Source organism: Rhamphochromis longiceps, unplaced genomic scaffold, assembly GCF_057381845.1.
Source record: "Rhamphochromis longiceps isolate RC_006_pf unplaced genomic scaffold, R_longiceps_female_GT1.1 unmapped_scaffold_4, whole genome shotgun sequence".
Lineage (NCBI taxonomy): Eukaryota > Metazoa > Chordata > Actinopteri > Cichliformes > Cichlidae > Rhamphochromis > Rhamphochromis longiceps.
The window spans coordinates 117501-130140 of NW_028187224.1; the positions used below are offsets into that span (position 1 = coordinate 117501).

General features: G+C 42.3%; 1 protein-coding gene across 1 annotated transcript in view; it reads left to right on the forward strand.

Annotated features, from left to right (window-relative positions):
* LOC146640581 (protein NLRC3-like) overlaps positions 1-8383 on the forward strand; it is a 26192-nt gene extending 17809 nt beyond the window's left edge. The window contains exons 8-9 of the mRNA XM_085399941.1: positions 7572-7618; positions 7767-8383. Coding sequence (XP_085256067.1) covers positions 7572-7618; positions 7767-8296 — 577 coding nt within the window. The 3' untranslated portion in view covers positions 8297-8383. The remainder of the gene's footprint in view (positions 1-7571; positions 7619-7766) is intronic.
* Positions 8384-12640: the final 4257 nt, after the last annotated feature.

A 12640-nucleotide genomic window follows, 5' to 3' on the forward strand; every position in this document is an offset into this window, starting at 1 on the left:
TATGTCAAATCACCCTAAATTACTGTAAAGATACACAGTTTAACAAATGTATTAGCAGTTATCCCATTCATTGAGCTCATCTCATGGCAAACTGCATCTTACGAGCAACCAAAGAAATTGTTAATTTAATAGTGAAAATAAGAAGGTAACATTTTCAAAAACATCTCAGCTTGGTAATGCTTCCTCCGGGTGTGCACATCACATGTCTCTCTGCAGAGTGGTTTGAGTTCTGCAGGGCGTCATGAATGTCTCTTCCAGTTGTTTCATTGTCCATAGGACCAGAGTCCAAATGTATGTAGAATAAACATTCAAACATACCAGTTGGTTTTGTTGTTTGTCAACATGGGTCTCAGCTATTTACAAAGCTGCAGACCTCTCAGCACTCTAGTTTTATGGCCTCCCATTACCTCACTTCAGGCCTTCATCCTGCGAGGGGGATATTTATGACTCCTTCATTGTCCACGCTCTGCAGAAAAACACTTCTGTGGAAAGGGTGCAGGGTTCCGTTGTCTTACTGCTGTTATGATCCCAGCAGCCTTCAGAGTGTCATCGTATGCACATAGGAAACTGCTGTCATCTCCACCATAGCTTCTGGTTCCTGTGCTTTCACAGAATCATGATGTCATCCTCGAACTCCTTCTGCGCTGTCGATGGAGCTTGGCACGCTCCCCTCATCCCTCGAGTGTTCATGTTCCAACGCTGCTGAAGGTTTAAGGCAGAGCACGTCGTACACCTTAGTTGTCTTCCTCAGCGTCAATATTGAATCTTTCATTTTATTTAAAATCTCCTGGAAGCTCAGTAGCACAGCTCTCTGTGTCATGTCTGCTGTGCTGAAGATGATCTCTGATCCTCCTGAAGTCTCTCCTGGCCTCAGCTCCCATCCTGTGGACGATCCTCTCAGGCACTCCTTCTTGTCATGGATAGTCCTGATTTTGGGCCTGCTGGATCTTTCTCAAAACACTCAGCTTCTCTGCCTTCCTCCTGGTTCAGCTGATTTCATGATGGGCCCCAACCAGCTTGACCTTTGACCTCAACCACTGCCTGGGCTATGCCTGGAATGTTTCTCGCTTCTCACTGCTGCACCTGTATTTCAGAAAAACTTCTATTTGGAGAGCATGTCAACAATCATCAAACCACATTCTTTAGTTCAGTGAACTTCACTTATAGGCCATCAAGCCTTATCTAAACATGGATGCACCACTTGCATAGATTTAATACTTGTAAATAAACAGCTAATCACACAAATCACTGCAACAATAATAGTAAACATTGTTTAATATTAATTCTGGACCCCACCTCTTGACGCATGGACAACCATGCGTCAACTCACCAAACCTGGATCCCTGTCTTAAAAACTGGCTCCACCAGGAGCCTGCATACACAAGATCTGGAAATAAAATCAAACTTCACACGTATAAACAATTATTTCAAAAGAGTAATAAGCATTCAGCACGGGCAAGACAAGTGTCATGTGCAGGTTTTCTCAAATCATTAAATCACTATTGTTACCATAATTTGCCCCAGACATGGATCATCCCATGTACTCAGTTAACATTAATGTAATCAGTGACTGCCCTTAAGCAAAGTCACTCCACTTATATATTACTATGGGTTCAAAGTGGCCAGCTAAGAGCCCATATTCAACTTTTCCATAAACACCGTAATCTCTTATTTGTTTTACTCATGCCACTTGTCCGTTTCAGCTGAATCCTCCACAGTATTCTCAAAGAAACAAACATTAGCAATACACATTGACTGTGGTCAGACGGAGGTCAGACACAGGTCAACAGGTTCCAGAGGTGCCATAAAAACACCATAAAATCAACCATCCATTGTTGTGGAAAATATGTTATTCATATCATCAAAGTAACCGTCACATTTTCCCAAAAACACAATGTAACAGCATCACCACTCATAACCTGTAAACACAGTTTTCCTCACACATAAACCCAAAAATCCTGTAGTAGGAAAAACATCAACCAGTTGTCCTGGTATAAATCATGTGATCAAACCACATGAAGAACTGTAATGCTGTAGAAAAGAAAATGCAAATGTTAGCGCTGCGCAGATGTATACAATTTCTCACAGTTTCTTTTACCAGTCAGTCAGCTTTCTTTCCTTTCACTCACGCATTCATACATTCATTCTTTCTTTCTTTGCTGATAGTGGAATCGATTGTCGCATTTAGTTTCCACTCTCAGCAAAATGACGTCATTTCAAAAAAGAAAAAGAAGAACTTTAGTTTGGATTACATCGCTGGATCCTTTTTAGGCCGGGACTTTCATTTAATATTGTCCCAATAAGTGGCTTTCTCCAGAACCCATTTTAATGTGGAGAAAATGCACTTGTAACGGCGTTCTCGACAGGTCGTATAGCACTTTTAATTTCTGACGTGCAGATCTGCTTAAAGAAAAGAAATAGACAAACAAAATCAGTGCCTGTTCAAAAGATAAAAATGAAAAATAACAGAGATTATCAAACCAAACTCTCAGTGCTCTGTAAAAGTATCAAAATAAAAAGGCCTTGTTGAGTCATGACACAAACTCCTCATCTCAGGAGGGTAAATCATACCATTAGCATGGTTTATTATACCATCATACTAATCGGCAGGCTCGACTTCACAACAGAAGAAAAATCATCAGCTAGATTAACTCCAAATCAACCATCAGCTGCACAAAACACAACATAACCCTAATGTCATATTAGCTATGAGTTTAATCACCAGGTCTGTGCTCTTCACTCATTTAGGCCACAGATCTATTTTATTCAACTTTCCTTTTTCCTTCATCATAAAACATGTGACATGCTGTCATGCACTTCACAAAAAAAGTTTGTTCTGACGTATTCAGAGTTGTGTATCTAAATACAAGATTCACTCGCACATCAAAACAGGAAACTCAGTGTTTTACAGTCTCTACTCAACACACAACAAGCTCCAACACATCTCATTCACTCATACTAGAATTCAGTCACCTTTCATTAATCTAAAACCGATCAACTAATTTGTATATCAGCTATTAACCCACTAAGTTGACAGGACAACAGAAATGCATGTTCAAAATATTATCACAAAAGGCAATTTCCCTCATACAGTAAATCACTTGCTGCATCAATCAAGCAGGAAGCTTCTCCCAATTTACCATTTTAACATTAAATTTATTGTCTGATCACTGATTGGTCAAACCAGGATCTTTTTTCCCACAAAAGTTAAATTGTTGTCCTGCAACCTAGAGAGTCAATTTTTTTTTTCTTTAGGATAAATTCAGTATTTGATAACAAGTGTCTGCTAAATTGACACTATTTTACACTGATGAAAGATAACAAGCTAATTTTCATTGCATGGGTGTTTGTGTTATTAGGCAGGTCTAATGCATGTCTGTGGAGCTGTATATCCAGCAGAGCATGTAATGTGCTATGAGTTTCACTGGTCTTTACATCACACGAGGTGACTTGGACAAGATGATAAACAGACTCACACACTTAAAATGTTGTCTAATCTTCATGAGTTATTTTGTGTTTGTATTAGTAGGGTTAATGCATGTTCTGTTTTTATGTATCCTTTCATGTACCTTCCCCCCTTTTTTCTGAAACAAAACTCCGTTCACTCCAAATTTTGTTTCAGAAACATCTAAATGAAAAACTCTGTCATAGTCAGGCACAGCTAAACCCCAAATGCTTGCAGGTTACCATCGGCAACCACACTGTGTGTTGTTAACCCCTTCTACAAATGCCCTCTCTTAAAGTGTAACACTTTGTGTATGATTTTTTTTTATCTCTGGTGCATATTATCTGTATGTGTCGTGTCACTTTCCATTTTTTCTAACAGTACGCTTGCATACCTCAGTGCTTGTCTTCCTCCCCCTTTTGTGGTGGTCTGGACACTGTGTCAATCCTCCACTTCCAGGCAGTCGCTTGTCTCCCCAAATTCCTTAACCTAATTTGATTGCCCACACTAAAACAGCAGCCTCAGTCCTCTTCTGCTCCTTTCCTTCTCTCCCACTTTTCAGTCCAATGGCAGTCAGCTTTTTCAGCTTTGTCCCGTGTCTCTCTTTGTCCCACTGTCTATTTTATTGCCATCTCACTCCAAACATGGCAAATGTCAAACTCAGACAGTCTTCTCAAACGTCCTTCACACACAGTGAGGTTGCAGCTGGCTGGAAACGCATCTCCATCCATCCAATCTAGATGGTGGTTCTTCTCTTTCTGATGCCGTTTGCCCACAGTGCTGCTGGACCTCTCTGCTCAGGACTCTGGTATTGTCTCTTGGACTCCTGTCCACTGTTGATGTTCATGCTCGTGCTTCTGAAACTGCACTCGGTGTCTTCAGGGAGAGATTAGTTTCCTTGGAGCTTGCTTGTTCGGGATGAGGACGGGAAGCTGCAAAACAATTCAGCCAAAAAATTCTGGCTGGGTGTTTTCTATTTTTTCTAATGATTTCAACCTATAATTTTCTTCCGACTGCTGCCCGTGGAGAATTGATCCAGGTCCGTTCCCCACCTGTAAACGACAGACTGAGAGACTTTCATTATTATCCTCACTGCTTAATCAACACACATCTCTCTCTCTCTCTCTCTCTCTCTCTCTCTGTTTTTGTGAACCGTCCTTTCTTAAAAGCAGAAAATAAGATTGTAGTTGTTCTTGGTTGATCAACACAAAACCTTTTTCCTATGATTATTTTTCATCTACAATGTAAATTTTGTCTCTTTTTCACTCTTTTTTGTTTGTATTATTATTATTTTATTTTTTTAAATAGCTGGTGATCTGCAGTATCACCGCTCTCACAATCAAAAACAATTATTTTTACAAAGCGCACAGAAACACTTTGATGTCAAACACATTCACACTCACTTTGTCATCTGCATAAATAAATCATATGGCTGGAGATATGTGCCATGGTGATCCATAGGCATGATCACACGTTTATTTAATTATTTTCAACCCAACAAAACAAATAAACAAAAACATGATGCTGATGCTACACACACACGAGTCAAGGTGCAGAAAAACTGCTCATGGAAACGCTGCACACTCATAGCTCTGTTTCCCTCTCTTTGAGTAGTTCTCAGACAGCTCTTGATCTAATAATGTGTAGCTTGCTCATCAGCTCGGAAAAAAACTGCAACGCAACATCACACAGTAGTTGCGTGCTCTGCCCACAGCGGCAAAGTCTTACACTTTCACATTCAATTCAGCTTCTCCATCATGTACTTCTAGATGTTTCATACAGGGTTCAGCATATTAGTTGTTTTCACAGGCGTGCTGTATATCTCATCAATGGCTCATAATAAGACGACAGTCTTTCACACAGGTCAAGTGCCTCTATGCACTTCATTAGATTAAATATTTGCCTATATCACTTCACCTCACATGTCATTGTACTGAATTTGAGCAACCACAAGCTTAATGTAGGTTACTTTTAACAACTATCCACCTCAATTACGTCTATGGTCTGACACACAGGCTGTTGTTGATCAGGGAAAGCTAAAGAGTTAACATTTTGTGTCAGCAAGGGGTGGAGGGAAAGCCACCCACCAGAGCATAGCTGCTGATGCGGGATGGCCTTTTCCACACACTCCTGGCTGCTTAGGAAACCATGATAACAACAACAGCTGCTGACGTCACACACCACGCGTTCTGCTCCGCACACACTCACACATAACAACAACAACGAAACGACGACGAAAATGACAATAACACAAAATAGGCCTACTGTCCAGCACAATCTGGACCCCGCGGAACCTCTCAACACCCCACAAAGCAGCGGAGAACCAAAAAAGTTCGAACTGCGCAACTCTGCGACTTAATGCTTCTGTACAAAAAAACCCCACTAAGCGGCTTTGTACATCGTACCACTTAGACGGCGAATTTTAGCCCCACTGAGCGGCCACGGACAACACCCCACTGAGCGGCGAAGACGTAATTTTAGCCCCACTGAGCGGCCACGGACAACACCCCACTGAGCGGCGAAGACGTACAGTTATAGAGTTGGACTCTAAACTTACTCGGTGTTGCTTAGCGTGTAATATCCGCCTCGAATCCCGCCGATCGCCATTCATCGAGGAGAAAAGACAGACAGCGAATCCACAGGAACTTCCTGGCTGACGTCAGTCTTTCAGCGTGTCCCTTCTCCCCTCGGTGAATGCGATTCCAGGGATCCGGCATCGAAGGACCAATTAATGATAGGTTTGTAGCTTGTACCTATCCGCTGGAACGTTGAAGACAATATAATTACACCGCAAAGCAAGACACGAAGTAGGCAAGCTCTTCATGTTACTCGTGCACGAGAGAAAACCGAAGAGGCGCCGTTCCCTCGCCTGACCCGGTTGCTCTCGTCCGTTCTCCCGTACCACTGTTCTTTTATTGAGGTTACATGAATATGCATAAGTTCATTAACATATGACGTCTACATTCACACAAAGAGTACCTTGCCTGTGAATGTGGGTGTGTGTGTGTGTGTGTGTGTGTGTGTGTGTGTGTGTGTGTGTGTGTGTGTGTGTATGTGGGTGTGTGTGTGTGTGTGTGTGTGTGTGTGTGTGTGTGTGTGTGTGTGTGTGTGTGTGTGTGTGTGTGGGATCTGTGTGAGGTCAAGATGTGACCCTGTGAAAACTCCCCAAGGCTGGCGCCTAGAAGTCTAGCAGATTTATCTAAACAAAAGGCTCTTATACTTAAACAGATATACGTGTGTTTGCTATACCATAAATCAAAGATAAACTCTCCTAGGGAGTAAGTGATTTATACCAAGGATACTCTAGAGGAATGAATGCACTTCCTTCTACACAGAGTTAATACAGACCTCCTTTAAGATGAAACATTCTTTCAATCTACAAATGATTATACACTTCTAAGCATATATGAGTAAATGTTTCTAAGCATAAATGACAATCAACAATACAAAACCTATCACATGTAAGCTCAATAAAAAGCAGTGTTACGAGGGAGCAGACGAGAGCGACTGAGGTCAAGTGAAGGAACGGCGCTGTCACAGTTCTCTCCCTCATCAATTGTCTGGTTCCAGCGGTGGGTCTGTGCTAGACAACCCATCACCAGCTTCTTCCACTGGTCACCAGTACGTGGTAGAATCCACTTCCAGATCTGGTTGTCTTTAAATCTGTGAATGGATTGGCTCCATCTTATCTCTCTTTAACAAAATAATCCAAGTGGAGCCCTCAGGTCTGCAGATAAGCAGCTTCTGACCAGAACTAGACGTAAAAACAGAGGTGAGCTTTATCGATGGCTGCAGCCAAACTCTGGAACAGTCGCCCTTCACATCAGGTCGTCACCAACACTGGACATTTTTAAAAGCCGGTTGGAAACACATTTGTACTCTGTAGCTTTCAATCCTGACCAGTCTTTATAGTCATTACTGTGTATGTTTCCTATTTTCTCTCTACTCTGTGCAGCACTTTGGCTCAAGCTGTTTTTAAATGTGCTGATAAATAAATGTAGATTTCTTTGAATAAAACAGTGGAGCCGAGCTTTGAGCTCAGTGTGTAACAGTGTGTGTGTGAGAGCCATGTAATGTCCATGTGTGCATGCTGACTGTGCTGCTCTGACCCCCCTCCTCCTTTCAGGGTGGAGCCTGCTGGAGTCCGATGGTTGAGACCAGGTCTGAGGAAGTGTAAGTGTGTTTTTAATGGGATTCATGAAAACAAAGCAGCACACATTCAACCATCTTCATCATGTCAGGAGTCATCATCAAAGTGTCAATCAATGAACAGATGATGGATCAATAACTGCAGCTGGATTGTGTTTGTTCTCTCCATCAGATTCCTGTCAACTCACAATCGACACAAACACAGTGCACACAAAGCTCCAACTGTCTGACAACAACAGGAAGGTGACACATGTGAAGGAGGTTCAGTCATATCCTGATCATCCAGACAGATTTGATGTTCATCAGCTGCTGTGTAGAAATGGTGTGACTGGTCGCTGTTACTGGGAGGTCGAGTGGAGAGGAGGGGTTAATATATCAGTGAGTTACAGAAGCATCAGAAGGAAAGGAGACAGTGATGACTGTTGGTTTGGAAACAATGATCAGTCCTGGAGTCTGATCTGCTCTGATCGTGGTCCTCAGTCTGTCAGGCACAATAACAGACTAACATCCATCTCCTCCTCCTCCTCCTCTGTCTCTAACAGAGCAGCAGTGTATGTGGACTGTCCTGCTGGCACTCTGTCCTTCTACAGAGTCTCCTCTGACACTCTGATCCACCTCCACACCTTCAACACCACATTCACTCAAACTCTTTATCCTGGGTTTAGAGTCTGGTCTCGTGGTGGCTCAGTGTCCCTGTGCTGAGTGGAGTGTAAAGAGTGTCTCCTGTTACAGAAACACTCTGACTGTTGAACAGATAGTTCAGTCTGTACATGTCTGTCTCTTTCACTCACAAACACGTTTTCAGATTCATGGATTCAATCAGTTGATGTTTGAAACTCTTCTAAATGATTCCTTGTAAACTTCTTCAGTCACAAACAAACAGGAAGTGATGTCACGTGTGTTCCTGTCCACACAGCAGAATGAGTCTATTGCTGACAGTGATGTACAAACAGGGTTAGCATTTCTGAGGCCCAAAATAAACTGAGTAGTTCACTGAATGAACAATGGACTGTGAGCTCAGTTCCTTCATCATTAGTATGGATTATATATGTATATGTATTATATTAGTATCATATATATCAGGTGCTGCTGCTTTCAGTCATTGTGCAAATGTGCTGTTTGTAAGCTTGTAAAGCTGCAGTCAGCTGAGACTGAAGAAGTCACCTGATCAGTGAGCAAACGTTTCTGAAAACGTCCAGATGAACAGAATCAACCTTTTGGGATCAGCCAGCAATGCAGCATCATTGTTGTTCAGCTTCAGAGGTTTGCAGGAATGAACTGATGACCAGAAACAGCTGCAAAGTCCAAGAAAATACCAGCTGGAGTTCAGCTGCATTTGAAGAAGTCAAAGAAAAGTAAGGATGGCAAAGGGCGACGTTTTCTTCCAAAGAACTGAAAACATGGTCGACGCCTCATTAGAAGAATCATCTGGACATTTGTGAGGAACTCTAACCAAGAAAGCAACGTCACACAGATCCAACAGACAGTTTCCATGACTGCAAGTGTTGAGTGGAAAAATGCTACATTGCATTATTGCATCCTCTCACCACAGGAGGCGCTGTTGGCACCACTGATTGCTGATCAGCTGTTCTCTGATGATCTGATTGATACTGTGAATAACGGGACTCACTGAACTCTGTGACACAGTGAAGATTACAGAGTTGAACTTCAACATCTGACTGACGTCACACAGACAGAAGGATGAACCAGTGAGGCACAGAACACAGTTACTGGAGATACTGGATCAGCTCCATGTGAACCTCTGATGGAGAAGCTGCTGAGCCAGAGAAACATCAGGACATGACAGCAGCTGCACTTATCTAACAACATGTAGCAGAGCTGATCTATGTTAGAGGATCTATCACAGCAGCTGAAGCCAAAGTCCAACACTGGATACCAGCTGAGCCTGTGCTGAGTGTAGTGTTACAGGAAAAGGGCAGAAACACTGGTAGCTCCCAGTGATGCTGGCTGGGGCACAGAGCTGAATGATGCAGCATCAGGACACTGTTTCAGTCTGACTGACAGAGAAACCTGTAGCTGTATCTACATGTGAGGCAGAGGCCACACAAGCAGCTTTCTATGTTTCACAGTGACTGAGATCTTCAGTGGGGGTGGACATGCTCCTGTACAGACCTCTGAGGAGAACCAAGGTGCAGTCAAAGAGTCCAGTCTGTCCTCACAGATGTGAACATGTGCTTTCATCAGGTCTGCTGTCAGCTAGCAGGCTCACATCAGAATCACTGTTCCTGAAAAACACAGTCTGTGTGACATCATCAGTCAGCTGATGGTCCCAGATCTGAATGGTTTCTGTCTCTACTGAGGAAGTCAGAGAATATCACTGAGGTGTGGATCAGGTCTGAGTGAGCTGTGGAGGGACAGCTTTAAACAGTCCACAGGTCTCACGTCCTGCTCAGTCTGGTAGCAGATACCTCGTATTGTTCCAGATGTGCTGACATCAGCAGCAGCACAGCTGTGTGATACCATGAATCTCAGTTATTGATCCAACACATAGTAAATACAAAGATCAGGATTTCTGAGAGTAATCATTATGAGTCTGAACACATGATCACTGAATGTTAGTCTCCACAATAATAAGCTAACACAAGCAAACACAGCTTTCAGCTCTTATTTTGAAACTGGCTTATTTAGAGAGCTGTGATGTGAGCGTGCCTGGCTCTGAGGCACTTGGGTCAGCCTCTGTTGTTTAGAAGTGTTACAGACTGTGAATGACACAGACCTGTCAGTTTCCATGTTTGTCTGTAACACAGCTCAGGGCTCCATGCTGAACGCATCCATCCAGTGTTATTGATCCAGGACTGATACCAGCATTGGGATCAATACTACAACACACAATCACATGAACGTGATGTGTTTGACCAGCTTTATTCATTAATGATCAATCAGCTTATTTACTGCATCTGAGTCCAGCTTCATTTAAATGATCCAACCATGAAAATGACATCAGTCCTACAGAAGCACTTCATGCTAACAGGAAGTCATTTATTAAGGTGGAATAACACAGAGACACAACCACTCACAGCTAACCTGACCTACCACCAGTAGGCAACGGGTGAAGTGTCTTGCCCAAGGACACAACGACCGAGACTGTCCAAGCCGGGGCTCGAACCGGCAACCTTCCGATTACAAGGCGAACTCCCAACTCTTGAGCCACAATCGCCCCAATACTAAACTAAGATACTTTCAGTGTGAATCATTTGCAGGAACACAGGCAGGATTTAAAGTGCAGAACTTTACAGTCTCTGTCTCAAAGTTGGTCTAAACATGCTAACAGCTCTTTGTTTTTTTCAGTTTTCACTGGTTTGATGTAATGAAAGAAATTTTAAAGAAGCAGACGATTGTTGTTATTTTAGTTCTATAGTTTCATAAATCGTGGTGTGGATCTAAGTCAACATTCAGAATAAATAAGATAATACAGCACTTTGATGGTTGCCTTTGTATTTTCCCAGCAGTGCTCAGGTTGGTTCTCGGCTACATTTACATACAGATGTTAATGTGTTCAGCAGCTGGACTCATCTGAGGAAGGAACATTGGAAAGGTGCTCAGTGCACAACTGCATCACTAATTTTATGTAAGACCCTGTGTTTTATTGTATTTATATATTTGTAACATTTGACTTAAACACTTTTGGGAAGGATGAAAATGTTTTCAGGAGGAAGTTTTTCCTTCTGTCCGACTGCAGTACACACAACACTGCGTCTCCCCCCATTATCACACTTCCTCAGGCTGGTGATGAGCGCCCCCTGGTGTCACAGTGTTGATGACGTCATGCACAGTGAAACATAAACAGTGTCTGTTAATAAAAAATCATGTGTCCATCCTCATGTTTGCATCATGTTTCTGTAAAATCATCAGCTGTTTCTGAACCTTCTTCATTGTTTGACTCATTCCAACAGCTGTGAGCTGTGATGGAGTCAGAGCAGCTTCATCACTGATGTTCAGGTGAAGCTGAACTTAATAAACTGTAGAAATGATCAGGATTCAGGTTGGATGTGTAAAACACTTCTGTGTGAGGTCGCAGTGCTTCATATGTGTGTGTGGGCTGAAGCACACACGTGTGAGTCCTCAGAGGTTTCACACACATCACTGCACACACTTATAATCCTAGTTTAAGCTTGTGGATCATATCGGACACATCAGCAGCTCTTTGGAGACAAAGATTTGAGATTTAAGATGAGTCATAGTCTTTCTATCCATGGTAGCTTCCACTGCTGAGGCTCGGGAAACATGAAGAGGATAATTAAGAGCAAGCATCAGCTCTGTCTCATCTAACTACACAGTATTATGATCATGCACTTATGTCTCAAACTAAGACACAATGAGACAAAATGAGTTCTGTGAGTCTTTAGATTATCAGTAAATTCTGGTGACAGTTTGACGCTCAGTGGAGCCATTTTTGGTTTGTGATGAGTGTTTTGTGAGCTTCTGTTTTGTGAGTCGCTCTTTGTAATTTAGAAGATCGTGCAGAAATGTGCGCGCCCTTATCTGAGAGGACACGGAGAGAGTGTCGCAGACTCGAGGTGAGGAGATAAACCTCGGAGCAGGATGGCCTGCACGTTACCCATGTGCATCTTTTCAGTGACATCAAGTGAACCCATAATAAGCATTTCTATGTCTTAGACATCATGTCCATTTCTAATGAGAGATTATTTTTAAATGAGGGAAACCTGGTCTAACAACACGCTTACAACAGAGCTAAAGGTTCACCACAGTGAGACGGTGGGACTCTGATAAGAACTGAAACACTGTGTATGAACAGCTGAGACAAAACTATATATAAACACTCATTTATTCCAGTTTAGTTTACAATGATTTTAAAGTGGAACGATTCATGTTCATGAGCTGTTACAAACACAACTATTGATTTGTCTATATATGGTCGGACTACAAGGCTCGTGTTGAGGCTCTTGGAATAATGTGTGAATTACAGCAAGAAATGATGGTTTTCCATTTTACCAAAGTGGAATAAAATCACCACAGCAAAGAAATAATGTTATTGTCTGCAGCTAAAATATATGGTGAACATGG